Genomic DNA, 23,520 nt, shown 5'->3' with positions numbered 1-23,520 from the left:
CAAAAGTCGCACGGATTCTGAAACATGATGTGCTGACCAACCTTTTTTTCCGTCATCGGGACATGTTCTTTTACTGATGCTTACTCAGACAGAGGTGAAGAAGGAAAAAGAAAGCAAAATCCAGCAAAAAAGGGGTCCGCCCAGGTAGGCAGGCGTAGCAAAGCCCTATTACACAAGCGTTACGCGAGCAAAGCAAAACCAAATACAAGAGCAACGCAATTGACGTATACCCTATGGCGTCAAAGAGTAAAACACATACTTCTAGTAGTAGCAAGCGTTCTTCGTGAAAAGAGATAAAGGAGGGAACAAAAAAGCATGTTAAAAGTAATACACCAAGGCCCAAAGCCATCGCTATGCAAAGATGACACAAAAGAAAACATTAGAAATCTTTATACACTGCCCCATGCCACGCATCGTAGACGTAAAGAGGCAGGTTCCAACATGAATGTGCATTTATGATGCTGTCATCGTACCGTTATCGTACCGTTATCGTACCGTCATCAACGGAAATCGCCGTTCCAATTGGGGGGGCGGCGAGCTGTCTGGTGAAGTAGTTTGTTTGAGAGAGGTATTACCACGGCTTCTCGTTGGACGACGTGGAGGACTGGAACCAGGGTCGTCGAAGACGCGAGTAAATGCTGGACTCGAATCGGGACCACGGTCTTTGTCGTGTCGCAGAGGTCGTGCTGGGCTCTGGGTGAGCTGATCTGTCCTGCGGATGATATCCGAGAGGGTATCACGGAGCTCGCCAGATCTCTTGACCAGCGCCCTGAGGCTATTTGTGTCAAACTGGACCTTTCTACTAGGTTTGCCAGTGTCGGGAATAGCGTCCGAGCCGTTGCGGTTCTGCATGGCCTCCATGACGGTTCGCACGACGCCATTAACGTCGGCGAGGCGTTCGGGCGTATGTGGCGGCTGCTGTCCCGCTTTCTTTGGTGATGTGCTTGCTTTGTTATCTGCTGCGCCCTCGGCGCCGCCAAAAATGTCATCGCCGGGAGAAAAGACGGATCGCCGGCGAGGAGAATGGCGCTCACGCATCACCGCAGTCTTTGAGATGGAGGGTTCGAGTTTGGGAGATCCCACATGGAGTTGCTGTTCACTCTGTGGCGTCCTAGGCCGTTGATCTCCTGGCTGCCTGGCCTTGCTATCAAATGCGTCGAGGTCGACTGAGGGATTGGAATCAACGTCGTCGTCCATGGTCTCGTCGTCTGGAGATGCAAGGGCAATGACACCTTCTGCTTCTTTCCAGAAAGCCTTTTGTGAACCTTCCAAAAGACCCATGTCTCGACCATGTCGGCATAGTCTCTTGAGGTCGTTAACGAGAAGCGATAGTTCTCGAATTTGCCCCGAGTGGGCCTTTACGCTGGGCTGGCTGGCTCGAATAGATTCGGGGACAGCAAACATGGGCTCGGCTTCGCGGCCGTCGCTGCTAGCGGCGGAGCCGAACTCAAAGTCCTCGTCCCAGTCCTCACTAACAGTTTTGGTGCCAAGACCCCAGGTTCCATATTTGGCGCCGGTTGTCTTATATTCGTCCGCGGCATCGTGAACTACCGGCACGCTTTGGCTTCTTACATGCGCAGGCGCAGGTCCACGTCGGTTGGCAGAGCGTCCGCCTCTAGGGTCTACTGCCTGCTTTGCGTAAGCAGTTTGCGGGCGACCAGAGCGTCGCTCGGCATCGTGCTTGTCTTGGGTCGAGGGTTCACTCCAGTCAAAGATGCTGCTGAGGGGACGCTCCGTGTTGTGGGCGGTTTCACTGACATGATTTTCATTGCCAATGTTGGCGAGGGCAAGACGAACATTAGGATTCATGCCTTTGGCGTTGAGAGAACTCTTGGAAGGGGCGGACAGAGGGCTGATGTGGGAGTCAGCCTCGTCGCCATAAAGGGCCCAATCATCGTCAAGATCATCTTCCAAGGAGATTCTTGCAAAGTCCCTGGCGGTAAATGAAGATTGAATGGGGGTTTGGGCAAGACGCAGATCTTGGGTGGAGGAGCCGTGGCGGGCGTCGGGGCGGGTGGGCGCTTTCACTTTAGTGGAGGGTGCACGGACGGGTGTCTGGGATGTTTCGTCCTCTTCGGTGATTCTGTCGTCAGCGTCCCAGGCCTTGTCGAGGATTTCATGAATAGAGAGGCGCCGTGATTTGCCGTTGCTGGCGGTGCTAGGAGGTGAATCATCGTAAACGGACTCGAGAGGTGTGTCAACGGCCCTGGCGCGGCTGGAGGCGACGGTGCGGAGAGAATCGTAAAGAGTATCGCTCTTGAAATCCGTGTCGTCGTCATCGCCAGAAATAAAACCTCTTCCATCGCTGTCAAAAGCCTCCATGTGCGGCGACGACTCATAATACGGAGACCTCTGGTGGGAGGTGGACATGGCCGAGCTGGCCGTGGAGCTGGTAGAGGGCTGATGAGGGCGGACCAAAGGCAGAGCAGTCGCGGCAGCAGCTACCCCGCCAGCAGGGCCGAATGCAGGCGCAGAAGAAGCAGAGCGAGGCAAGGAATGATCGAGATGAAAATTCAGAGCACGCTGGGGCGGAGGCGTCAGTGGGGAGGAGAGAAGTCGGTTATGGGAGCCATGAAACGACGAAGTGGTGCTAGAAGAGGATGTGGTGGGAGCAGCGATGGTCGCGGTAGCAGTGGTGGTGGGCGGCGGGACAGCGTGGGTAGAGGCGCTATAAAGATTGTGCTGGCGGTGCCGGGGAATCTGTAGAGGATTGGAGGGCTGACGACTCTCTTGTGGGTGTCGTGAGTGCTGAAACGAGTGCTGAGCCTGCTGATGAGTTCGACGACCATCTCGTGGCTGTTGTGGGTGCTCAAATGAGCGCTGAGGCTGCGTATTAGCCCGACGAGTCTGCAGAGTCGCATCGAGAGCAGCTGAAGGCGTAACCGTTCCTGGTAGCGGCCCTGGCGGGCCCCATTTTAGCGAGTCCATTGGTGGCCTCACGCCCATCCTTTCATGCTCCACGGCTGCTAGCACCGCACCAGAGCCGCTAATGGGCGCCGACGCATGTCGCCTACCCACGCTAGCCACACCACAAACAGGCTGGTCCTGGCCTCGTTTCGGACGCCTAATGCTGCCAGACGTCTTGGACACTAGATGACCCGTTACCGTTGCAAACGACGTTGATAGTGATCTCTTGATGCGCATTGAGGACGATGGACATTCCGTTGCATCATCACCACCATCGTCTGGCCGAATAGGCACACCGTTAGTCTGGCGTGGCATAGTCGCCGCCAAGTCTTGCCGTCTATGCTGTTTCCGCTCGTCCTGATTCTCTTTCTCAGCCTGTTCAGGCACAATTTCCGCAGCATCAGCCAGATGTGTTAGAGGTTCGCGGCGTAGAGGTGAGACAGGCGAGGAAGAAACCATCTTGGGTTTCACCAGATGCACAGTATTCTGGCACGCCGAAATCGCCTTTGCGGATATGCGTCGCACGGTGTTGGGTTTCGCACGGGGACTGCCGGTGCTAGGTCGGCCTTCTACAGCCAGGCTCGTTCGTCTAAGATGGAAAAATGACGACCAGTGCGTGTTTTCGGGCAATGTTTGGCTAGTCGTCGAGTTGGACCTGGTGCATGCGGACTCGGCGCTTGGACGTTGCTCAAACGAATACTTGAGCTCTCCGGACAGCTGGGGCTTTTGGTTTTCCTGCGCATTCAAACGAAGCTGCTCGAGTGTGGCGGTACGCTGGTGGCTCGTGGCTGGCCGGCGGAGGGTAGGCAAGTGCCCCTTTGATTTGGAACGGGACAGTGAATGGGAGTCGTGGGTTTGCGTCGAGGGAGATCTCTTGACGAGCTTGTTGGGAGGTAGATTGGGGGCGGCCGTTCTGGGACGTAGAATAGGCAGGGTTGAGCTCTGCGAGAGCGTAACGGACTGCCTGTCGACGACGATACTAGAGCGAGGACTGGAGCCGTGCTGTGAGAGAGGACGGAGCGAAAGCCTGCGCATCCATGAGCCGGTCGAGGAGAGGGAGTTGTGGCGGCTTTCTACCTGACTGACCGGAGTCGTCTGCAAGTCGTTTGCGAGAGTATTATTGGTTGTAGAGGGTCGACGGTTGGGGAACTGAGAGGACTGAGGTCGTTGATAGCGCGACAGCGGGGGCCGAGAGCGTGAGGAAGGTCGAGGCAGGGTCAAGTGATTGGTATTATCGGCGGCCATGGCCATTGGCTGTTGCGGGTGACTTGTAGCGGGACGAGACGGGGAAAGAGATGTCAAGCGATCATGGCGGGTGGGTGATGGATCGAGAGAAGCATTCCGTTTGTGAAGAACTCGGCGGGGAGTAGGTCTTTGGGAGTCGCTAGGTTGACCAAAAACCAGACCACTGGCAGCGGCAGCAATGGCAGTGCCGGTGCCAACAAGCTAGAGGAGAGCAAGGACGGGGTCAGCAATATTCGGGAATTCAAAGCACCACGATGTTGGATAAGAACGCGGACGAGGCATCAATGAGAGACGTTGTGGGGGTTTGGTAGGCTCAGGTATGCATTTGAGATGAAAGTTGGGGAAAGATGCAACGTTGTTGGCATGAAGAGACGAGGGAGGGAGGAGAGAGAAAGGGTAAAAAGGTGCAAGGCAAAAGAAAAGGCAAAAGAGGCCAAGAAAAGAGCCTTGATGATGGAGTTGAGGGGGGCTGACGAGGAGGCGTCGACAAAACTTACACTGGGAACCGTCTGCATGATGGCTGGCTTCTGGGCTGCTCAGCGGGAGAGACCGAGGACGAGCATTCTAAGATGGAGGGGAGCGGCAAGGTCGGGTGATGAGATGGGATGCTGGATGCATTGTCCGCCAGGCGACAGCGTTTGTGGTGATTCTCGACGGCCAAGGGTTGAGACGGCGGCCGGAATGCGCGTGGTGTTTTCTTTTTGTTGTGCCTGGCAGGTTGCAATGAAGAGAAGGGGAAAGGAATTGGAGAAGATTGGGATGTTGTTGTGTTTTGGGAGGTCAGCCAGCAAGGGAAAAAAAAGGGCAGGCAGGCAGGCGGGTGAGATGGGCTAGTTGATGGGCCCGATGAGATTAGCGTACCTTGTGCCTGGAAGCCCGCTGCAGCCAGCGCACCGAGCACCTGTAAAAGGCCTGTAATAAAATGTCTTGGACGGCCGGTGCGCTGCCGCCACTACTGCCACTGCAACGCCGCAACGCCGCAACAGCCGCTTTTGTCCACTGTAATTTACTGTCTTTCTACCGTCTATTTACAGTCGTTTTATCGTCTTTTCACTGGCTCTCACTGGCTTCAACTGGCTTCACTGGCTAACACCGGCTTCGGTCACTTCACTGACTTTCACCAGCTTCACTGGCTTTACTTACCTACTTGACTGGTTATCACTGGCTTCACTGGCTTCACTTGCTTCACTGACTTTACTGACTTTCCCTGAAAAACTTCACCTTGCAGGGAAGCCGGGCGGTCCCACTGGCTCAGACAGCACTGTGTTTGGGAGCCTGGCAACTCGCACAACCAGCCTTATTACTCCCTTCATCCACGGGGCGCTATCCCAGTACAATCGTAATTGACTTGACATCTGATGCCTAGAAATTAAGACGCAATAAACTTAAAATATCCAGTAAACAGGGACTACCTATGTAGAAGCCAACCTCGGAACGCGCTAGATTCGCAGGGAAGCACATGTCCAGAGTTGAGGTCAACCTAGAGCGAGTAATTCATACAGTACAGACATGCCATTTTATGCCAACCCGGATCAGAGACAAATGGACAAACGAGATTGAACATGCACGAATTGAATTGGTGATGCAGGCAGCCAGCGTGGGGCATGTGGTCGGGGGGGAGCGAGAGGGGAAGACCAAGCAAGACCAAGCAAGGAAGCCAGGGAAAAAAAAACAATGCATGTAAATAATAAATAATAAACAGACGGCAACTAAAGGCACTAGCCCGACGGCACAGGCACAAGACGGACGTTAGCTCAAAAATCATGATGCAACATGCAAAAGAACATTTTAATCAAAGTAAACAATGACGAGAAGAATGAGCAAAAGAATGCACAGCTTTCTCAGTACCACAGCCGCCGCCGCCGCCGCCATCTAAAATATGCTGTCCACCGTGGCGTTGTGTTTTCTATTGCGCCGCCCAACGGAATACTGATAGTTGCTAATTGATGAACAAACATTCAGGTGGGGGGAACAAGGGGGGGGGGCCGTCTTTGTCGTCCTTGTTCTCAAGTTCTGTACGGAGTACGGAGTATTTAGCGGGCGCCTGTTCAGGCTTTCCTATTCTGCACCTACCGGGCGTACTGATATGTGTGTTTGGAAAACAAAGTACAGATTAATAAGTGGTCACAACTAATTTTACCCAGCAAAAATAATAGACCATCACATCAACTGACCCTCTTGGTTATGCATCCGACGCTGCAAGCCACACTACCCACATCCAACTTCCCTAAGTTCCCTCTTTGTAACTAGGCAAGGAGCCTCACCCGGGTACTTGTGTACTGTCCACTGACCAGCGCCATGCACGCTCAACCCTCCCCCCGGCGCAACGGCCTCGAACAAGACAAAGTCTGGGATCAAAAGATGCCCTGCTCGTCAGAAAGAGACAGGCTCTTTTTTTTTTCGAGTCGTAATTACATGCCCATCGGCCGTTGACCGTCGACCGTCTTGTCCTGCCCCTTGCGTGCCTTTCTCGCACTCCATCCTTGGCCTTGTCATACAACTCCTTCTTGAGCATCATCTTGAGCTGTTGCCCCTGTGCGCCGGTCAATTTCTAGCCCATCACGATAATCCAATATAAACATCACTGTAACATATTCCTATCAATACACATATAAGCAATGTATTATGCAAATTGCTGTAATCATCCTTACATGCATCGGGTATACCGACCTGCCTACATGTACCTAGCCGAATAATAAAGCCCGTTGCATCTCGACCTACAACATCAGACAACCTCTTGTGTCTCAACGCCCGCGCAATACAGTCTGCATCCCCTTGGTAATTTACCAATGAATCAAATTAGCCATCTTGCTGCCCAGCGGCCCAGCTATCAGCAGTTTTAGAATTTCGTACCGTCCGCCATTCCTGCCTTCTTCTAGGTCCCGTCATCCCGTCTTGTTAGTGCCACCTCGACTATTTAGAAACTTAAACTTATCCAGTCTGTTTATCTTTTTTTGGAACCTGTACCGAGTACGTCTGCCTTGTTTTTTGTTCCCGAGCCCATTCTTTTGCATCGAAAAAAAAAGCCCGTCTTTCTGCCTTTCCAGCTCTGTGGGTTCGTTCAACGCCATGCAGTCAGCCTTTTCATACTGCTCACTGGCTGTGCTGTGCGAGAAAAGAAGCGCCTCATCTTAATGACTGTAATGACTGCAATCTGCCTGCTTATCAGTGTATCAGCGGATGACCAGATGGGGTCAATTACTGTATTCGTCTCGTGCAAGCGGCCACCACAATTCATGACTCGTCGTTCAGTTATTGAAACAAAATGCCATCTTTGCAATTCTCCGGTTTTCGGCTGTTCTTCCTGAATCTCGCCCCCAAGCCCCCTCTTCCTCAAGCAACAGGCCACTTCTTTTAATACAAGATGGATCTGCCTAACGTCAACGATTCAATCATACAGAACCAGGAGAGGCCCCAGCAGGCGCCGCCATACCTTCCGTACATGGCCATATGTTATAACTAACTAATAGCGCTGGTGGCGCTGCAATATTAGCCTCAATGCCTCCGTGGCACCACTTGTCGCTCAATGTTTCTCAACGACGCCTCTCCCAATGATCCCCTCCACTCCCGCCTAATGGGAATGCCCTCTTTTGGCCCCATTTTCCCTTGTTCAATATACAATGTGGATTCTTGGTCTCAATTGAGCAAAGACTTGCCTCGAACTTGCCTCGGCGCGCCCAATGGTTTTGCTGCCCTGCAGGCGGATCCTTGTGCTCCTGTGCGCATCCAGCTTTGCAAGTCCTGGTTGGACTCTTGGCCCAGTTCTTGTGTCATGCATGGCTTGCCAACATGCCCAATGCCATTTGCAGGTACGAACAAGAACAAAATATGCCAGTCATTCGACCTCTTATGCCAGATCCTTCCGGGGCATCCCGTACGCACCCAATACATGCATGCAATACACAACTAGACCAGCGTATATATTTACTTGGAAAATTCTCCTCGGTAAGCGGTACATGTATACATGGAGTCGTGCAAACTTGCGCGTGAGCCATTCCATTGGAACTATGTCTTCTTTTCCTCTTCTTATTATTTCTTCTTGCTTCTTTTTGACGTATTTCATCTCACACCGGCTTTTGTCCCCCTTCTTCTGACATCGCAAATTGCCATGTGCCACAAAGGGCTCCCCTCTCCTCCTCCCGCCCTTTGCCTATTCGCTACGCCCAGCTGCAAAAGTGCACAGGCTGGCTTCGGGCCATTGAGTCAAAGTTCTGACTCCTCGTGCATTGCATAATTTTAGTTGTTTAGTTTTTTTTTTTTCTCCCTTTCAGCGCGTCGGCCACTTTCCTTCTTTTTTGATTGCTCTGTAATTTAAACTTGCAGCATACGGGCGGCCAGTAAAAAACAGTAGAGGCTCAACTGCCCTTTTTGGCACTTCCCGCGCGTTTGTCGGTCTCTATTCCACCATATTCGTAGAGATACGTCGTAAATTTTAAAGCATCGACTGCATTTGAAAGATGCGCATTCCTTTATTCTGTATTTTTACTTTTATTTTTATTATAATCCTATTTTTTAAACTCGTCCGAGACATGCATCGACTTGGCGCCACACGCTAAATGATAGAAAACGACAGGCTGACAGCTAAACAAGATGTTGCGCGCCTATCCTTATAAAGACCAGCTTACTACAGTTTAAAAGTCCATGATGCGATGTCGAGTGCAGATAAGAATGGACTGACAGCGCAAAAGACAGCCCCGGTGGCCGTTTGCCACGTCATCTGCCGGCCCCGACATGACAACAACATCAACATCAACATCAACAAGTCTCAGGGGGTCGCATCGGGCGTCAGATCGAGACCCTCGTCCTGTCTCAATCGGCCTTGCCTAAAGGCTACAGCCGTATCTGGTTTCGGCATTTATCCTCGGACCTCACCGCAGCCTCGGCCGCCATCAACATGGACCCTCGCTGACAAAAGTCGAGGCGAACAAAAGGTCAAACATGCCTCAAGCTAGAGTGACTTGCATGCAGGCAGCCGCCATCACACCTTCCCAGGGCGCGACGTCTGGGGGAGGCGACACAGGAAGCTGACACCTTCATCAGCGCAAACGTGGAACGGGCTGCTTGTCAAAGAAACACTCATGCATGCACCTAGGCAGCTGACATCTTTTTTCAGCGGCCGAGTCTGTCTCTTCTTCCAGAGTCTTCGGCCGTGTCCTCTGATGGTACGTTTTCACAATCACGACTTCGGTAAAAGTCCCCCCTCTGAGCGCCAGCCGCTTCTCGTGAATGGAACTTCCAAACCATTTTGCTTGTTAGCTTGCTGAACTAACTAGTGCAATCTCTGTAGTGTGGCACACGGGCCAGCTCGCAGCGGGACACACATCTCATGTCCATAGAGCTCGACTGCCTGTTATGGTTTCTGAAACAATTCCAACTTGACCTGCCGCGAGCTGTCTGCACACTAAACTGACAGCAAAACACTAGTACCTACAAATATCAGTTCATGGCGCATATTTGAGTGAAACGACAAGCCACCCGAGAGCTCTATGAAGCATCACCAGGGCCTTGCTCACCATCTCGTAACAGTTCCCAAGAGCTTGAGAGAGAGATCCGAGTCTTGCTATAGCCTGTCTTATCTCGTCTCACGCATGGACGTCTGAAAAGTCTCAGCATTGGCAAGGATATGAAAAACATGTCAAAACGTGACAAGCCCAGCGTGGAGACGCATGATGCATTCTCACACACTGTGCATCGTTAGCCCGAAAGACGGGGAACCAAATTCCAGGTTTCTGGGATACGCATAAACAAGGCTGTCTGGCCTGGATCAAGGTCCATACGAACCTACAAAGTAGCAGACTCGTTGACCTTGGCGACTGGTACATACAAACGCAGCACGTGTGCAGGCTACATTCCATTACTTTCAGTCCATTCTCATCTTCTTCGGTCTACTCGCAAGGTGAGCACACGACTGATCTTTATCATTTGTCCCGGTCCACCTCTTTTGGCGGAGCTTTCTTTGTTCGGCCGACGGGACGGACAAGCAATAGAAAACTATCCCCGAAAGAGACAACATGATAAAATGTCTTCGGGAAGCCATGGCTCAAAAACAACCGCCGCGAATGGCCGATAACCTGGCAACCCAGTTGTTGTAGTGCCAAGCCCTTTTCGCTTTGCAAGTTCTAGCCCTGTATCGCCCATTTGTTGATGGAATAGCACCGAAAGTTTATTATGCCAGGTTTTCCGAAACGTGCCAGAACACGGGGCAAAGTCTCCATCCTTCCAGCTGCGCCTTTTTGGATCGGCGTCTCCCACAGGCTTCACGAGCCACTCGGCATGCGGAAGCAAGCTCGCGAGCTTTTTAGCGCTGCTCGAAAATCCACTCTCGCAAACGCCCCGGTGGTGTGATTCTGCTTGCCCTGCCTAGCTGAGAAGACGAGGAAGAATGGATGGACGAGAATAGCAAGAAGAGCGCCACTCAAACGAGAAATGAAAACCCCCGCAATCTCCATCAAAATCGAAGAATATGCCTCTAATCCGGATACTGCACGGGGCGGCACTGTATTTTTCGCAGACCCATGCCGCTCATCGCAGAATGGCCGTCGCCAAGCGAAGCTGTGGATGTTGGCGTGGGTTAGGCCAGTTGGTTTCTGCTAATCTGTAATTGTATGCTTCTTGACAACACTTTTTGGGAAGCGGGGGTCAAGACCAAATTGGTAGACGTCAAGAATCTTCGTTCTGCTTCCTTCTTGCTCTCTGTCCGTGCCCACAGCTAGGGTTGCAGATGCTACCAGTCGCCAGGTTGCATCAGAACTAGAGACATGTGCCTCTTCTCTTTGTGAGAGATCGCATCGCCCGAGCTCTCGGGATCGCACCATCCGCGGGGATTTCTTGCTAGCCAAGACATATATCAGAGTAACTGAATTGTCGTTTCTTTCTCGGCACATGGATTTGTCATACTTTTGTTCAGATGATATTGAATAGTTAATGAACCCAGAGCACCTGAAAACCCTCGGCGACTGGACCTTGTTCAACGTAGATTTTCTGGCCCCAAGCCAGCAGCTTATTAGATGACGCGAGCGCAGGCGCCCCACATAGAAAACGCGATCGTGACGCGCATATCGCGTTTTTATAACGCGTCCTCCATTGGGCCCGTCCAAGATCCCCAAAAGGCCCGCTCATGTTGATTGGCTCACGGCCGTTGACGCTCAGGACAATTTCTGACCAACGAGCGATGGCAGCGGATATGCGTAAAAAGAAGTGCGCACAATGGCAAAAAAAAAAAAAATTAAAGAAGTCATTTAAGTCGAGCGCGGCATGAATCAATCTGCTTGAACCGCCACATGTCGTACGAGCCTTCTTTAATTACTCTGCCTCGTGGCTTCATTTAGGAGCCAACGCCACCCCCACAGCCAGGACTAAAAACGCCGTAAATCGCCCGGATAGGTAAATCATCCGGATAGGGACGACGATGAGCTCTTCTAACCGTGTTGTCGGGTTGAACAAATTCGGTTGATGCGGACGGACCCCCGGGGAGTCGGGGTGCGCAACCATTTCGCCGGGTCCCTTTGGCTGGATGCGCATGAAAAGGTTGTTGCAGGGTAGCTTATGCAAAGTCACAGTGAGAGAGAGATTCTCACTTCTTCAGACGGAACAGTGTAGTTGCTGCTCACCGAAAATTTCTCGCAGTTTGAACATGGTGCTCTCAAGTATAGCTTCCTCGAGATACAATTATCGGGTGTAATGCGAAATTTCGGCCCAGGTTCTATACGTCTTATTGCTTTCACGATGGACGGGTATCAAACATGCTTTCTTAAGCCACCCGCTTGCTTGGTAGCAGCGCCTAAGCTAAGTGACTGCAACCTTTCGCCCCGATACAACAAAATCGCAGTCCAAAGAAAGAGAGGGCCCGTGAGCAGTGCGAGGCTCGCCTTGCCTCCAAATAACCGAGGCAATGGCGGCCCTTCACTACCAAGTCGGATGAGAATCACGGCCTCGGATAGACGGACGCTTCATCATTCGCACCAGTAAACATACCCCATCGACTGTAGCGGCTCAAGGCAACCTCTAGAAAAGGATGTGCGGCTGAGATTACGTGCCAAAATTGTACATACCATTTCTAAAACTGCGAGTTACGACAATGCCAAGTGTGCTGGCTGGTTACTGCGTAAACATATAACAACAGCACTGGATCACTTTCTGCGGCCAAGAGGCGTCTTATGGAAGTCGAAAGCATCAAATTAACACTGCATCACAACGCTGTTTTCGTAAAAAAGCTGCCCATCTATGCGTGTACGGCCAGACTTTATTCCACCACGGACTGACAATGTATCTTCGTCGAACATCTTCTCAAAGAATTGCCATCAATGCAGTCTGTCGAGGCCCGAATTCCGACTAGTACTTATCCGAATCACGACTAGGAAGTTTAGCCCGTGTATAAGTGCAGCCTGATGCAGGTCAGTGCATATGTGCTCGCGAGTCTGAAATTGATAATGTCGAGTGCGAAAGAATACTGTCGTCACCGCGCTCAGCCGTACCTCGTAACTGTATTCGCTGATGTGCCCTCACAACATCTCGGATGTTTCTATAAGTTCAAAAGCACTCCTGAACCACGACTGACACATGATCAACCTATCACGCGTGCTTCCTTCCGTACGGTCTAGGGGCTTCTCAAAGGGCAAACTCCGTGTAAACTGACGGGCGCGCGTCCCCCCAGAGACGTCGAACATTCGAGGAAAGACCCCGTACTCCATGAAGGAGAAGGTGTTCCACTTCATTAACATCTCTGTCGCGGGCAGCCGCCTTCCAAAACCTCCCAGGTACAGACTCTTCTGTCCCCAGATCCTGGTACGTCACTATGCGTAGCCAAGGTTGTTTTCCTCTTGCACCGCTGAGTTCGACTTCCGTGGCACAGAATTTACATTGGATAATGGTGGTTGTTTGGTTTCTGCACGTTTCCTAAAATGCCTTCTCAAATCCTGATAACCTCATCGCCGTATCGTAATGCACAGTTTTCGACATGTGCGCACAAGCCTGCACTTCTGCGAAAAGACTGTAAAATGGTTCGGGAACGTGAGGTCGAAAGAACAAGATGGCCTTTCGTAAATATCTGCCTCTGAACACACGAGGTGTCACGTGGAATGTGGCATCCATATGTGGCTCGGAAAAAGACGCGTGGAACGGTGCCAACAACAGCTCAAGGTATTGATACTGCACCATTGTTAATGATAGGCGACAAAGTTTCAAGGCTAGTTGTACGTGATGGTAGTCCACTTCGTAGGTACACCAGGACGGGCTGAAATGAAGATCTGGGAACGCACGGCGTGGACATGGCCGCATGACTTCACCAAAGAATTGTTGGGGTATGTCAGCGTAGAGGTATTTGTGTAGGCAAAGGCACGCTCCATAAGCCCATTGATCTGCCATATTGAATACAGAAGCGGTGAGACACTCGAGAATCTCTTCGTCTGATGCAAGCCGAGCTGCTGCGCAGAGATGTCTTTTGAGGGTTATCGCGAGACGTTTGCAGCAGATTCTAAGGTGATAGATAGCAGTAAACGGGAGATAATCTGCAATGTGTTCAATCAATTCGGTTGGAAGGATGTCTGCAAAAGAATTCGGCAAGATCCTCTGTGTGTCGTTGTTCACTGATCCGTGTGAGGGGTGTGGATTAAGCTCGACAAGATCCATATTGGTTGGGGATGTGTTCGGTCTGCTAGAGAATCAATATTCTGTGTGTTAACTGATAGAATGATGACCAAGAGGATCGTCAAAGTTTGGCGGATCATAGCACGATGTTCATGTTTCTTTGCGAAAGCACCGACGCACTTGTGTGGTGCCTCGCTCCTTACACTGCACTTGCAAGGCGAGTAGCTGCATTTTCGGTGCGCGAAGAGTAGGTACTGGCCGCATTTAACAACACGCGCACTCCCGCGCTGTCTCTTCGGATCGAGACTATCGATACCTACTATACCTTTCTTTCTCTATTGTTACTTACCAGCCTGGTTCGCGCTGGTGATTGACAATCTCGTGGTGGGGCGGCTTTGGCGGGGTGACTTTCTTCTGTACCGTAATAGTGGTGATGGCCCACAACTGTAAATCGCTTCAAAATTGGTGCGTCACATTGCCATCAGCTCGATTACCCATAATCCGACAAGCCAAAGCAGGGAGAAAGGCTCGAACCGCTCGAACCGCTCGAACCGTTTGATACGTACTATTCGTACACAATGGAGGCCGAGATTAAGGCCGCCATTCCCAACATTGACCCCGTGATCTCGGAGTACTCGGTGGGCTACTTGAACCATGCCTCTTTGGCGTGGTCCGACGAGAGTGGCGAAGGCGCAGAAGTCGTGTCGCCGCTTGCCGAAGCCGCACACACCGTCACCGAGCTGCTGATCTCGGCGTCTGATCAATCCGACAATAACCTGCAGGACAAGATCAAGGCGCTCGTTGAGAAATGGGTCGAAAAGTATGCCGTAGCCAACGGCGGCGAACGCCACGGGCCGCTGGCCATTCGTCGCCTGGACCAGACCATTCAGGTCAGCACGCAGCGCAACATGTCGTCTACGTTGGCCGTCGCCAGTGGTGGCGTCGATCTCGAGTCCGCCAACGCCCGCAAAGTCGAGTCCAAAGTCGATCGCAAGAAGCTCGAAAAGGCCGAGCGCAAGATTGCTGTCAAGCAGCAGAAGAAGCAGTACAAGAACGTTGAATACGAGGCATCCAAGCTGCTCGACCAGATCGACGACGCCCAGTCGTACGAGGAGTTCTACATGGCCGTCAACCCGCTCCAGATTGGCAACGCCGGCGCCAACAAGACCAAGGACATCAAGCTCGACAACATCGACGTCTCGATTGGAGCCCAGCGCATCCTTACCGAGACCACACTCACACTTGCTTACGGCCATCGTTATGGATTGGTTGGTAATAACGGTGTGGGTAAATCCACACTTCTGCGTGCCTTGTCAAGGCGTGAAGTTGCCATTCCCACACACATCTCTATTCTCCACGTCGAACAAGAAGTATGTACAAAACGATCATCCGTGCCAAGCAGAATCCAATCTAACAACGCAACAGCTTACCGGAGACGATACCTCCGCTATACAAGCCGTCCTTGATGCCGATGTTTGGCGCAAGGTGTTGATGAGAGAACAAGAAGAACTCACAGCTGCGCTGGCTGAGCTAGAAGTCAAGCGTGCGCCTCTTGCCGATACGTCGGCAGACGCTGCCAAGCTGGATCTCGAAAAGGAGACCATGGACACAAAGCTCGGTGACGTACAAGGCAAACTTGCCGAAATGGAATCTGACAAGGCCGAGTCTCGCGCTGCCAGTATTCTTGCTGGTCTCGGCTTCTCCCCCGAGCGCCAACAGTTTGCCACAAAGACCTTTTCTGGTGGTTGGCGTATGCGTCTGGCTCTCGCGCGAGCCTTGTTCTGCGAGCCTGACCTCCTACTACTCGACGAACCGTCCAACATGTTGGACGTCCCCTCTATTACCTTCCTTTCCGAATACCTTCAAGGCTACCCCAGCACAGTCCTCGTCGTCTCTCACGACAGAGCGTTCCTCAACGAGGTCGCCACCGACATTATCCATCAACACTCTGAGCGTCTTGACTACTACAGAGGAGCCAACTTTGACTCCTTTTACGCCACCCGAGAAGAGCGCAAGAAAATTGCCAAGAAAGAGTACGAGAACCAGATGGCGTACCGTGCGCATCTGCAGGCTTTCATCGACAAGTTTCGATACAACGCCGCCAAGTCATCTGAGGCGCAGTCTCGTATCAAGAAGCTTGAAAAGCTCCCCGTTCTGGAGGCGCCGGAGGCCGAATACAATGTCAAGTTTGTCTTTCCCGATGTGGAGAAGCTGTCGCCACCCATTATTCAAATGTCCGAAGTCACTTTCGGCTACTCTAAAGATCACATTCTGCTACGTAACGTGGACCTAGACGTTCAGCTTGACTCCCGTATCGGTATCGTTGGACCCAACGGTGCTGGTAAGACAACTGTCCTGAAATTGCTCATCGGTAAGCTGCAAGCGCTGAGTGGTATCATCTCGGCCAACTCGCGTCTACGCATTGGGTTTTTCGCGCAGCATCACATCGACGCTCTGGACCTCACGGTCAGCGCCGTGTCCTTCATGGCGAAGACCTACCCTGGGAAGTCGGACGAGGAATACCGCCGCCAGCTCGGTGCGTTTGGTATCACTGGCACGACTGGTCTGCAGAAGATGGCCCAGCTTTCCGGAGGTCAAAAGTCGAGAGTGGCGTTTGCATGCCTGGCTCTCACGAACCCGCACATCCTCGTTCTTGACGAGCCTTCCAATCATCTTGATATCGAGGCCATGGACGCACTGGCCGAGGCGCTCACTGCATTCCAGGGTGGTGTACTCATGGTTTCCCACGACGTGACGATGCTGCAAATGGTGTGCACGTCGCTATGGGTGTGCGATGGCGGCACGGTAGAGAAGTTTGACGGCGACGTGAACCAGTACAAGAAGAGGATTGCATCTCAGGCTGATGCCGCTGGAGTTGTGAAGCAGCACTGATGTGGCAGGCAAGCAGACAACGTATGCATTTAGAGGCGTCATATGGGGCATGATTACCATGATGTAGTAGATATGTTTATCATCTAAAATAGAGCCAATTCTAGTATTTTGTACTTTGTATATGCCATTACATTTTGCTTTTCTCGTCAGACAATGGTAGGCGATTGATGATACGAATATCTATAGAGTCGACGGGAACAGAGTACGACTCTCATCAAGCTCCTGCCTGAGGTTCTCGTTGCCTGATAACAAGTCGAGAGGTGCAACGGAGTGGGGCGGATTTCATCTCGGAAGTGAGCCCCGCCGGTCAATCTCCAGTGGTGCTGGGGCAGCTTGCAGGATGGTTGAGGGAGAAGGAAATCCGAAATCAGCAATATTTCTGTCAATGAACTGATGAACTTGAATTGGAGTCCACTGGAAGATGAAAATGCATACTCTAATAAAATATGCATTTTATCACCTAGAATTTTCTCAGAGCCGTTATTGAATTGCAGCACAACAAACTGTCCTGTTGAGATTAGCCTAGCCCGTTAGGGAAAGGCGTTGGCTAGGTGTAAACAGGCCATGAGTGGCCAGTGATCACTGGGGTCCCTGACTGCACTGAATTGCACCTTCCCTGGGGATCGTAGCGGTGAACCAATTTCCACCCCTCGCAGCAAAAAATCAACACCGCCCAGCTCCTCCCTGTCCTACTCTCTCTCGCGCATCCACATATCTTGAAGCCTTGCCCGGTCTCTTGATACCCGTTTAGCTCTTGCATCCTCCATCAACCCTTTTTTAGCTTCTTTCGACATTTCAAGTCGCCATCATGCGTGAGATTGTGAGTTCCTCTTCACGCCATTGCTCTTGTTGACCCCTCCTCGACGCGTCTCTGTGAGCTTGAGCAGCCCCTGAGTGGTACCCCGCCGTACACTCGGCCAGCACAAACGCCAGGATTGTCGAGTCTGAAATGGGTCCGAAGAGCTCAGTATGTCAAAATTTGTTGCTAACGAGTTTCTTTTTTGTCATTTATAGGTTCACCTCCAGACCGGCCAGTGCGTGAGTAGCTTCCGACGCCCAACCCGAAGGCAAAATTAGCGGTATCGGTCCTGACAGTGTTTGTTTTCGATAGGGTAACCAAATCGGTGCTGCTTTCTGGCAGACCATCTCTGGCGAGCACGGCCTCGACTCCAGCGGTGTTTACAATGGCACTTCTGAGCTTCAGCTCGAGCGCATGAATGTCTACTTCAACGAGGTTTGTTGTGCCCTCCCAACGCGTTGCTTGATTTCGTTGTGGATACTGACCGCGATTTTCCATAGGCCTCCGGCAACAAGTATGTCCCTCGCGCCGTCCTCGTCGATCTTGAGCCCGGTACCATGGATGCTGTCCGTGCCGGTCCCTTCGGTCAGCTCTTCCGTCCCGACAACTTCGTTTTCGGTCAGTCCGGTGCCGGCAACAACTGGGCCAAGGGTCATTACACTGAGGGTGCCGAGCTCGTTGACCAGGTCCTCGACGTTGTTCGTCGTGAGGCCGAAGGCTGCGACTGCCTCCAGGGTTTCCAGATCACCCACTCTCTCGGTGGTGGTACTGGTGCTGGTATGGGTACTCTGCTCATCTCCAAGATCCGCGAAGAGTTTCCCGACCGCATGATGGCCACCTTTTCCGTGGTTCCCTCTCCCGGCAACTCCGACACCGTTGTCGAGCCCTACAACGCTACTCTCTCCGTTCACCAGCTCGTTGAGAACTCTGACGAGACCTTCTGTATCGACAACCAGGCTCTGTACGATATCTGCATGCGTACCCTGAAGCTATCCAATCCTTCGTACGGTGACCTGAACCACCTCGTTTCCGTCGTCATGTCCGGCATCACCACCTGCCTGCGTTTCCCTGGTCAGCTTAACTCTGATCTTCGCAAGCTCGCCGTCAACATGGTTCCTTTCCCTCGTCTTCACTTTTTCATGGTCGGCTTTGCTCCGCTGACGAGCCGTGGTGCCCACTCCTTCCGCGCCGTCTCTGTTCCTGAGCTCACTCAGCAGATGTTCGACCCTAAGAACATGATGGCTGCTTCTGACTTCCGCAACGGTCGCTATCTGACCTGCTCTGCCATTTTGTAAGTTGATCCAAACATGTACTGATTGACGCATTAACTAACAACCCTTGAGCCGTGGTAAGGTTGCCATGAAGGAGGTTGAGGACCAGATGCGTAATGTGCAGACCAAGAACTCCAGCTACTTCGTCGAGTGGATCCCCAACAACATCCAGAACGCTCTCTGTGCCGTCCCCCCCCGCGGACTTAAGATGTCGTCTACCTTCATTGGTAACTCGACCTCTATCCAGGATCTCTTTAAGCGTGTCGGTGAGCAGTTCTCCGCCATGTTCCGTCGCAAGGCTTTCCTTCATTGGTACACTGGTGAAGGTATGGACGAGATGGAGTTCACTGAGGCTGAGTCCAACATGAACGATCTTATCTCCGAATACCAGCAGTACCAGGACGCTGGCATTGATGATGAGGAAGAGGAATACGAGGAGGAGCTCCCTGTCGAGGGCGAGGAGCCTTTGTAAATTTCTAAACTTGAAATCTGGCCAAGGGCGTTTCTCAACCAGAAGGAGAGAATATCGCCCCCTTGTCTATTCACTTCGAGGCAGTGGAAGTAATTATTCGTCAGGGGTTTAGATATCCTCGACTCTGCGTACAATGCATGTAGCAATTGTACACAACCAGTCTAAAATACGAGTACCATAGTACCATTTAATCATCCATTCGAGTATAAGACCATGAATCAAATCTCGTAATGATGCGTACTGCAGAGTCCGATGTAAGCGGTTGGCGCAGTTGGCTAGTGTTGTTCAGGCCAGCCTCTGGTTACACGTGACGCGATGAATAAGCAGCCGAAAAAGTCGAGGCGCTGCTAGTCACAGCGCTTTGCATGACCATAGGAGAGGCAGGACGGAGTTTGCGACAGCAGACAATTCAATGACAGCAATGTTTACGCCGGCGAAAAAGGCGGCGCTGGGGCCAGCAATGCGCGTGGCATTGTCCCCAGTCACCTCGCTGCCCGGTTTCCTGGTACCGGCGTGGCAATCGACTGCTGCGGCCACAGTCGCGCGACAGTTTTCGACAACTGGGCCACGACCCTCGAAGCTCGGCCGCACGCCCATTTCTATACCCCCGGGCGTGGAATTGATCATAGGCGAGCCAAGAATGGTCAACAATATGACCTCATATAAGCCCAAGGTCGTGAAGACGATAAAGATCAAGGGACCTCTGGGTTAGTGCACGCCCTATTGCCGAGGAGGATAACTACGTGCCGTCCCCCGTGGGCACAACGAGGTGTGACAAGAGACAGGAATTAAATTGGCTGACGGAGGATTTCTGAATAGGAGAATTAAAGATGGACGTGCCCAGCTTTGTACAAATGGAGCAGAATCTCGAGGACAGCATGGTTATGCTGTCGGTTGACGACGCCAACATTTCGCAACAAAAAGAGATGTGGGGTGAGTTTTCTTTACCGAACAGAAAGGCTACATCGTCTTTGGACTTTTGGACTGGGAGTGCTAACGCGGTCTAGGCACCACCTGGGCGTACCTCAACAATCACATCATGGGCGTCTCCGAAGGCCACACCGCGATCCTGCGACTCGTCGGAGTCGGTTACCGAGCGACCGTGGAGCAACGCGCGAACAAGGCCGAGTACCCTGGACAAAAGTTTTTGTGCTTGAAGCTCGGCTTCACGCATCCTGTGGAAGAAGGCATTCCCAAGGGCGTCACGGTGACGACGCCGGCGCCGACGAGGATCCTGCTCGAGGGCGCGGAGCGCGAGGTGCTCATGTCGTTTGCTGGCAGAGTCCGTAAGTGGCGCCCTCCGGAGCCGTACAAGGGCAAGGGTGTCTTTGTCAACGACCAGACGATAAAGCTGAAGCAGAAGAAGATAAAATAGAGGAGAATCGCTGCGGGAGAGGGCATTTGGTCGTGGTGTGTGGGTGCCTTTTGCGTATTGTTTATACGCTGGCTGAGGAGGTCAAAGGTGATGATTAGGGAAAAGAAGAAACGGTTGCTCCGTTTACTGTACTATATATATTCTGTTGTAGCGTTAACATGGATGCATAGATACAAAGTTTCTACTGTACGGGATGGCTCGCCGCGACTGGTGCAGCATGCAAGTGCTTGAGGTAGGTGTGTGTTACGGCTGAGCATTGTTCTATGACGTATGATTGATTGAAGCATTGAAATACGAAACCATTGAGATTCGGCATCCAGTGGCTTTGGCTGACCCCGACGTGGAACTGATTGAGACTCGAATGTTAGTTAGGTAACTTTAAGTTAAGTTATTGGCTTACCAGCAAACCCCACTACTCAAAGCACACCATCGCGCAGTAGCTCCAGCGTTGAATCAAGCCCGCCGCTGTGTACAGATCCGTCACAACGCCACGCAAGAACCATTCATCTTGCGCAATTTTTGTACGTTAAGACTATCTGTTACGGACCCGTCGGCCGATGGTCCGTTGCACTACAGCAACAAGTGAAATCCATATTAACCCTACCTGTTTTTTCCCAGATACACCGCAAAGAGTGTATGCCTGCTCGTCCCGCACATCGTCGAGAGCCCCGCGATTCCTGGGTCTCTTACCTCACCCGCTCCCCGTTCCTCATCGCCGTCGCATTTGCTATCTTCGCTATCGTCTTATTTTTGAGGAGCTCCCCATCGCCTCTGTCGAGCTTCATCAGCAGCCCCAGCGACGCCCCGACAACACCGCCGTTGTCGCCGATCCCCGCCGCCGCCGCCATAGCTTCCCTCATTTCATCCGCGCGCGGACGACTTGCCCAGCTCACCAGCCACCTCCTCCACCGGGCGTCGTCCTCATCCTTGGCCACCATGGTTGTCTCGCCTAGATACGAGCGCGAGCTGCAGGTCGCGGAGCTGGCCGTGCAGCGCGCCGCCATCCTCACCAAGCGTGTCTTTCACGAAAAGGCCAAGGGCACCGTCGACAAGAACGACAAGTCGCCCGTCACGATTGGCGACTTTGGCGCGCAGGCGCTCATCATCGCCGCGCTGCAGCACAACTTCCCCGACGACGCCATTGTCGCCGAGGAAGAGGCCGCGCAGCTGCGCGAGGACGCCGCGCTCCGCGACACCATCTGGGAGCTCGTCCGCTCGACGGCGCTCGCCGACGCCGACGCCGAGAGGCTGCTCGGCGGGCCTATTGCCAGCGTCGAGTCCATGCTCGATCTGATTGACAAGGGCAACAGCGCGGGTGGCCGCGCGGGCCGCATCTGGACGATTGACCCGATTGACGGCACCAAGGGCTTCCTCCGCGGTGGCCAGTACGCCGTGTGCCTCGGGCTCATGGTCGACGGCGACGTCAAGGTCGGCGTGCTGGGCTGCCCGAACCTGCCCGTCGACGACGCCGCGCGCCTCACAGCTGACAGCGGCGCCAACCAGACCGACACCGAGGGCCACGGCGTGCTGCTCGCCGCCGTGCAGCACCACGGCGCCCACAGCCGCGCCCTGACGGCCGGCGCGCTCGCCGGCTCCAAGGCCATTGGCATGCGCGCCCTCACGGACCTCGCCACCGCCACGTTTTGCGAGAGCGTCGAGGCCGCGCACTCGGCCCACGGCGACCAGGCCAAGATTTCCGAGACGCTCGGCATCACCGAGCCCAGCGTGCGCATGGACTCGCAGGCCAAGTACGGCTCCATTGCCCGCGGCGCCGGCGACATTTACCTGCGCCTGCCGGTCAAGGCGACCTACCAGGAAAAGATTTGGGACCACGCCGCCGGCGACTTGATTGTCCGCGAGTCGGGCGGCCAGGTCACGGACATTTACGGCAAGCGCCTCGACTTTGGCGCCGGACGCACGCTGGCCAATAACAAGGGCGTGGTGGCGGCGCCTGCGCCGGTGCACGGCAAGGTCCTGGCGGCTGTGCAGGAGGTTCTCAAAATCAAAGCTTGAGCTGATGTAGAAGGTAAAAACGTCGAGAGATTGTAATGAAACGGGACGAAGTTAAAACAAGATAGCGACATGCATCTTGGCATGTAAAGGCCATTTTTTTTCATAGACTAGCTATCTTGAGGAGAAAATCACTATATAACGAATAAATGAAAGCAGAAAAAAAAAAACCTTGAAACAAGAATCAACGTGAGCTTTCTGTTGCCAAACTAATAGAAAATCTCTATATGTGGCCAAGTTGGACATGAACTTATAGGCGTGCTGTGCTGGGTGGTGTGGATAAAATTTCCAGAGGCGCCCCAATTACCGGACAAACTTGTCGACCTTTTCCACCACCACCCTTGTCGCCATCGACACCCGCACACAATCTCTCTCTCTTCCTCTCTCTCTCTCTCACACATACGGTCGAAACCGCTCCGTCTTTCAACCATGACGTCTTCTCCCGCGCACTTGCGCTCCCTCTACCGCGCCATCCTTCGAGAACTGCCCCCGCGACCGATCCTCGCCGCGCCGCGCAGCCCTCTGCATGCACAGCTGCGCAGCACCTTTTCTTCGTCTTCTGGTGGTGGTGGTGATGAAAGCGCCGCCGCCGTGCACTCGCCAGCGGTGGCCGCCGAGCTGGTGGCGTACCTGCGCGCGCAGCGCACGTACGCGACGCTGCTGGAGCGCTACAACCCGGGCATGGGCATGGACGAGACGGAGCGCGTGCGCCTGACGGCCAGGAGGGTAGGCATGGACCTGCCGGTCTTGGTCAAGGGGAGGCTATGAAAGGGGGGAAGAAGGAGGAAAAAAAAAGAAGCCGGGCTTGGGGAGGTTGTTTCCAATGCCGATACGACGACGACCAATAATAATCACATACACACACATACACACACGCATATGGATTTAAAGTCCCCGAGTTTTGAGAGCTACCGAAACCAAACGGCTCGGGACTAAAATGCCCGATGCTTTGCGAGCCGAGGAC

At 52.9% G+C, this 23,520-nt stretch overlaps 5 protein-coding genes across 5 annotated transcripts; 4 read left to right on the top strand and 1 right to left on the bottom strand.

Annotated features, from left to right (window-relative positions):
* Positions 1-486: 486 nt before the first annotated feature.
* BBA_06246 (uncharacterized protein) lies at positions 487-4,667 on the bottom strand (the record flags this gene model as incomplete). Its single annotated transcript, XM_008601343.1, has 2 exons — positions 487-4,353; positions 4,650-4,667. The coding sequence occupies 2 exons, from the start codon at positions 4,665-4,667 to the stop codon at positions 487-489; spliced, it is 3,885 nt and encodes a 1,294-aa protein (XP_008599565.1).
* A 9,648-nt stretch (positions 4,668-14,315) lies between these two features.
* BBA_06245 (ABC transporter) lies at positions 14,316-16,629 on the top strand (the record flags this gene model as incomplete). Its single annotated transcript, XM_008601342.1, has 2 exons — positions 14,316-15,107; positions 15,163-16,629. 2 exons carry the CDS (start codon positions 14,316-14,318, stop codon positions 16,627-16,629), a joined length of 2,259 nt encoding a protein of 752 aa, XP_008599564.1.
* Positions 16,630-17,437: 808 nt separating this feature from the next.
* On the top strand, positions 17,438-19,171 carry BBA_06244 (beta tubulin; the record flags this gene model as incomplete). Its single annotated transcript, XM_008601341.1, has 5 exons — positions 17,438-17,449; positions 17,644-17,667; positions 17,741-17,863; positions 17,929-18,719; positions 18,772-19,171. The coding sequence occupies 5 exons, from the start codon at positions 17,438-17,440 to the stop codon at positions 19,169-19,171; spliced, it is 1,350 nt and encodes a 449-aa protein (XP_008599563.1).
* A 421-nt stretch (positions 19,172-19,592) lies between these two features.
* On the top strand, positions 19,593-22,559 carry BBA_06243 (3',5'-bisphosphate nucleotidase; the record flags this gene model as incomplete). The annotated part of the gene is made up of 7 exons (XM_008601340.1): positions 19,593-19,878; positions 19,991-20,104; positions 20,179-20,457; positions 20,717-20,782; positions 20,831-20,909; positions 21,022-21,067; positions 21,165-22,559. The coding sequence occupies 7 exons, from the start codon at positions 19,593-19,595 to the stop codon at positions 22,557-22,559; spliced, it is 2,265 nt and encodes a 754-aa protein (XP_008599562.1).
* A 426-nt stretch (positions 22,560-22,985) lies between these two features.
* BBA_06242 (FMC1 protein family) lies at positions 22,986-23,324 on the top strand (the record flags this gene model as incomplete). The annotated part of the gene is made up of 1 exon (XM_008601339.1): positions 22,986-23,324. One exon carries the CDS (start codon positions 22,986-22,988, stop codon positions 23,322-23,324), a length of 339 nt encoding a protein of 112 aa, XP_008599561.1.
* Positions 23,325-23,520: the final 196 nt, after the last annotated feature.

This window comes from Beauveria bassiana (genome assembly GCF_000280675.1).
Source record: "Beauveria bassiana ARSEF 2860 unplaced genomic scaffold BBA_S00018, whole genome shotgun sequence".
Classification (NCBI taxonomy): domain Eukaryota; kingdom Fungi; phylum Ascomycota; class Sordariomycetes; order Hypocreales; family Cordycipitaceae; genus Beauveria; species Beauveria bassiana.
Note: the sequence above shows the minus strand (reverse complement) of the source record. Positions and strands in the feature narration are given on the sequence as shown.